Raw genomic sequence first — 5136 nt, forward strand, 5'->3', positions numbered from 1 at the left:
ATCATCACAATCATTATTTAGCATCTGTTTTCCATGCATAAGTATTTTTAATTAATCATCAGAAATTACAAAGTTGCTCTAGTCACTCTGTAACTTCAGCCAATAAATAAATACATACACACACACACACACACACACACACACACACATATATATATACATGCACACATACACACACACACACACACACATGATAAGTGGTAATGTGAAACTCTGAGTAACAGTTTGTGAAGACATTTTTGGCTTTAAAAAAAAAGCATACTACTCTATCTTTGGTATTGAGTACCATATTTTTCTACTTTGTTTCATATTTAGGTGCTTGTGTAGGGCTGCCAGCACCTGGAAGAAGGCGGTTATTGTGCTCCCCTAACCCATAGTCTGTTAGACCCCTTTTTTCTCTTTTACTTTTGTCTTTTGAAATTTTGTACCCAAGACAACTGCTCCTTTGGTGGTCTCACTCGCGCTATATGAATGTGATGTTAGGAAGAATTGGTAGCTCAAAAGACGTGTGCTTTATCAGTAGTGGCTGGCAGAATCAGGAAAGCAGAGGACAAAAATGTCTTGAGGGTCATGGATGGGTGAATTGGTTGAATCATTTACTTCCCCTTACATCCTGATTTCAAATCCTGCCAGAATCAACTTCGTCCTTCAGGGGTTTTCAAAACAAAATACCAATCAAGCACTGGTATTGATGTAACCAACCGCTCCCCTCACTTCCCATCAAATTCCTGGCCTTGTGCCTATGTAAGGAAAGACATTGCTGTTGTTATTGCTATTATTATTATTATTATTATTATTACTATTATTATCGTGACATTTATCTCCTCACCAGCTTTTCATAAACTTTTGAAGTCCCAACATTTGAAATAAGACTCCAGAGCAAAACGAAGAAACAAATTTATGGAATCCTGAATTAATTAGAGCATTGGACTAAATACCTCATCATATTATGTTTCATCCCTGAACATTCCACATTCGAAATTTCTCACGGGGTGTGGGTGGAATGGAGGTGATTTTCGTGTATTTGGGGCTGATTCGATTGACGAGATCTCGTCCTTATTTACAGGTTATACACCCATGCGACTCATATACATTTAATTACATACTCTTACAAGCTGGATAGCTTGATGAGTTGTATATACTTTGATAGTTATTTACTCTTACAGCCTATATACCCTTACAGGTTACACATGCTTAATTTTACATGCTTACGATCTCTATACTCTTGCAAACCACGTTGCCCTTATGTCTTGTTATATCCTTACAAGTCATATTCTCTTACAAGTTGTGTAGTCTTTCGTTGCATACCCTTACAAGTTGTAAACCTTTATAAATTGTTCATCCTTGTAAAAATTGTGGCCTTGTGCCAATTTAATTAATCATTATTAACTTAGAATTAAATTGTTGTCGTTGTTGTTGTTGTTTATTGGCACGATTTCACATTTTCTTTACTGATTTATTAATTAATTATTATTTCTTCTACTTTCAGTTCAAGCCGATACAATGATGCTTTCTGGCATCACCTTTCTTTGGAAGTGGTTAGTCTGGTTGTTCACTCTACACATCAGCTGCAGCTTAGCACAAACAACAATATCAATACAGCCACCTTTCCAATTCACACAGCCAAGCTACAATGCCAGCATTCCCGAAAACTCGGTGGGGAAAATCTATGTCCAATCAACGCGGAAAATGGGAATATCCGTCCGCGATTCCTCGCTGGAAGTTTCCTTCTCGATAATAAAACGAGACGATGATAGTATTTTTAAATTAGAAGAACTGTTCATTGAAGATTTTTGGTTTCTTCGGATACGAACTAACACAGGAATTCTCCCCGGCAAGCTAAATCGGGAGCTTCATGATCATTATACCCTATACATCAAAGCCGTGGCACAGAACCTGGGAGGCCTTATATTCGAGGCCGATGCTATTGTATATATATCTGTCCTTGATAGGAATGACTTAATGCCTATATTTTATAATCCTCGATACAATATAACGCTTACTGAAGACACAGCAGTGCACAAACGCATAACGCAGGTGAGTGCATCCGATGCAGATATAGGAATAAATGCTGAAATCTATTACAGTTTTGTTGAAGCCACCAATACATTCGCTATCCATCCCACAACTGGAGTCATTACACTCACACGCCCATTAAATTATCAGGACCGAAGTGAATATGAACTTGAAATCCTTGCCAGTGATCGTGGGCACAAAATCAGTCATAGCCAGAGTATATCACGAGGTCGTGCTAAATTGTTCGTCACAGTTCAACAAGTCAACCTATATCCCCCAGAATTCTCAGTTGAAAATTTACCATCTTTGGTGGAACATGGCAACATCGGAACTGTTTATGCCATTGTTCGTATCGAAGATCAGGACACTGGTAATAATGGCAAGTTAAATATGCCACAGATCATCGATGGGGATCCCAATGGTTATTTCATGTTGAAAGCCGGTAAATCTCGAGAAGAGTTCCTCATTATAGTCCAAGAAAACCTTGACCGAGAAGACAGCCCTGATGGTTTTAATTTAACCCTTTATGTTTCTGATCAAGGAACACCCAGTCTAAATTCTACAACAGTAGTCCCAGTGGACCTTCAAGACATGAATGACAATTCTCCAGTTTTCAGTCAAGCCATTTACCAGGCCAGTATTGATGAGACGGCATTGGTCAATTCTCCTGTGATATTTATTAAGGCTGGAGATGCTGATGCTGGCAAAAATGCCAAAGTTCATTACACCATAACTGGCGGCAACGTAGATGGATATTTCCAGATAGATCCTATATCTGGACTGATCACTACGGCATCAGTGTTGGATGCAGAGACTGTATCTGATGTGGAACTTGAAGTGTGCGCTGAGGACGAAGCAAACTCTGGGGCCAGGAAAAGCGGTGCTGCAATAGTGCACATAGATATCAAGGATTGTAACGACAACACCCCAGTGTTTAACAGCACAGGTGATATCTTTTATGTGGATGAAAACTCTCCAATTAGTAGTGTTGTCGGCCAAGTGACCGCTACAGATATTGACAAAGACGAAAATGGCTATTTCAGTTTGACCATTGCTAATATCAACACGGTACCATTTGAAATTGAACCGTTTGCAGGGCATTTGAAGTTGACCCAAGTTCTTGATTATGAATCCATGAAGGACTCCTACATCCTCAAGATCCGTGCTTCCGACTGGGGCAGTCCATTTCGCCGAGAAGCAGAAACACAAGTTACAGTTAAGATCCGCGATGTGAATGACAACAAGCCCCGGTTTGAGAGTCTGTCGTGCATGGTTTATGTGTCATCCGACATCGAGAACGACACTGCTCTGTTGGTTGTTTCAGCCATTGACTTAGATATTACAAGTATTGTTAGTTACAGCATTGATAAAGGGAACGAAAAGAACTACTTCTCCATTCACACAGAACGGGGCGATATATTTTTGAGTGTTCCGACAACTGAGTTGCTTGAGAGTAAATTCACGCTGGCCATTGGTGCAACGGACGGCATCCATGCTGCTGACCCTATGGAAATGACCGTTGTTATTGTAAATAAAGAGGAAGCTGATAGACAACTCTTAGACAACTCAGTGTCATACAGTTGCCAAAAATCTAATGCCACCAAAGTTCTTGAGAAAATGCTTTTAAAGAAGCAGAAGGATAGTGAAAATAACCAAGATTTAATGGCTGAAATGCCAGACGAATATCGGTACAACATCAACCCTCCAGAGTTTGCTTTTGATATGCCAACTAATATTACCATCAGGGAAGATAAACCTGTCACTTTCAGCATCTTAGAAATTCCTGTTTCTGACAGTGACCCTGGCTATAATGGTAAACTTACTTATGTTTTATCAAAGGGAAATGAGCAAGGCAAGTTTTCCATTAGTAACGAAGGAAAATTGTACATATTATCTGAGTTAGACCGAGAGAAGAAGGATAACTATGAATTGGTCATCACAGCTGCTGACCTTGGCAAACCAAGCAAAACGGCTTCAAGGAATATCACTGTGACTGTCTTGGATGTCAATGATTGCTCACCAGTTTTTGAAAGGAACCATTACGCTGTCAATGTATCAGAGAACATAAATCTCAATGCCACCATCACACAGGTTTATGCCACTGATGACGACACGGGGCAAAATGCTGAGATTCGATATACCATCATATCAGACACTGACGAGTTCAAAGTCGACAACCACTCCGGAATTATCCGGGTGAATGCATTGCTGGATCGAGAAAGACAAGAGGTTTATAATGTTTTAGTCCAAGCCAGTGACAAGGGATCAGAAATTTCCCTTTCATCAACAACGACCGTCACTATACATGTAACAGATATAAATGACAACTTACCGAAATTCTCTCCAGAGATTTACGACATCAAGATCCGAGAAGACTTGCCAATTGGTGCTGTGGTAACCACGCTGACGGCCTACGATCCAGATCTTGGGTCTGGCGGGGAAGTAACTTACAGCCTAATTTATGGCACAGATGGTAAATTTGAAATTGATGAAATTACAGGAACGGTGAGAGTGTCACAGAAATTGGATTTCGAACAGAAACAAGTATACAACATAACAGCCCAAGCTCAGGATAATGGTGGTTCACCTCTATTGTCATCATGCTTTATCAACATCGAGGTGATTGATGTTAACGAGAATTTGTACCCACCTGTGTTTAGTAGCTTCGTTGCAATCGGTTACGTTCGTGAAGACGAACCGATTGGCACAGCTTTCATGCAAGTTTCTGCTATAGATGCAGATGCCCCGGAAGATGATCTTACACCTATAATGTATTCCATACGAGATGGTTCTGGATTAGGACGTTTTACCATTGACAATAATGGTAAGTCTTTCAAATTTTTCTCTTTTTCCTTATCTCTTTCTTATCCTTTTTTTTCTTTCAGCCTTTCTTTACTTCTATCTCTCCTTCTTTCTTTCTGTCCTTCAAAATTTCCTTTTCTCCTCTAGTCTTTCTGTCTGTCTGTCTTCCTTACTTTTGTCTTCCAAGTCTTTCTTTGCTCCTTTCTTTTCATTTTCATTTTAACTTCTTTAACATTACAGTGATGTACTTGCATAGCAAGTGACTTGATCTGAGATCGTGTGCTGAAACAAAAGCAATTGCAGTGTGGAAGGTGTTTA

At 39.7% G+C, this 5136-nt stretch overlaps 1 protein-coding gene across 1 annotated transcript in view; it reads left to right on the forward strand.

The window, feature by feature from the left end:
* LOC106876689 (protocadherin Fat 1) overlaps window positions 1–5136 on the forward strand; it is a gene marked incomplete at its 3' end in the record, with an annotated part of 182635 nt that overhangs the window by 94092 nt on the left and 83407 nt on the right. Inside the window, exon 2 of the mRNA XM_052972267.1 lies at window positions 1490–4840. Coding sequence (XP_052828227.1) covers window positions 1504–4840 — 3337 coding nt within the window. The remainder of the gene's footprint in view (window positions 1–1489; window positions 4841–5136) is intronic.

The sequence above is a fragment of the Octopus bimaculoides genome, chromosome 13 (genome assembly GCF_001194135.2).
Source record: "Octopus bimaculoides isolate UCB-OBI-ISO-001 chromosome 13, ASM119413v2, whole genome shotgun sequence".
NCBI classification, from domain to species: Eukaryota; Metazoa; Mollusca; class Cephalopoda; order Octopoda; family Octopodidae; genus Octopus; species Octopus bimaculoides.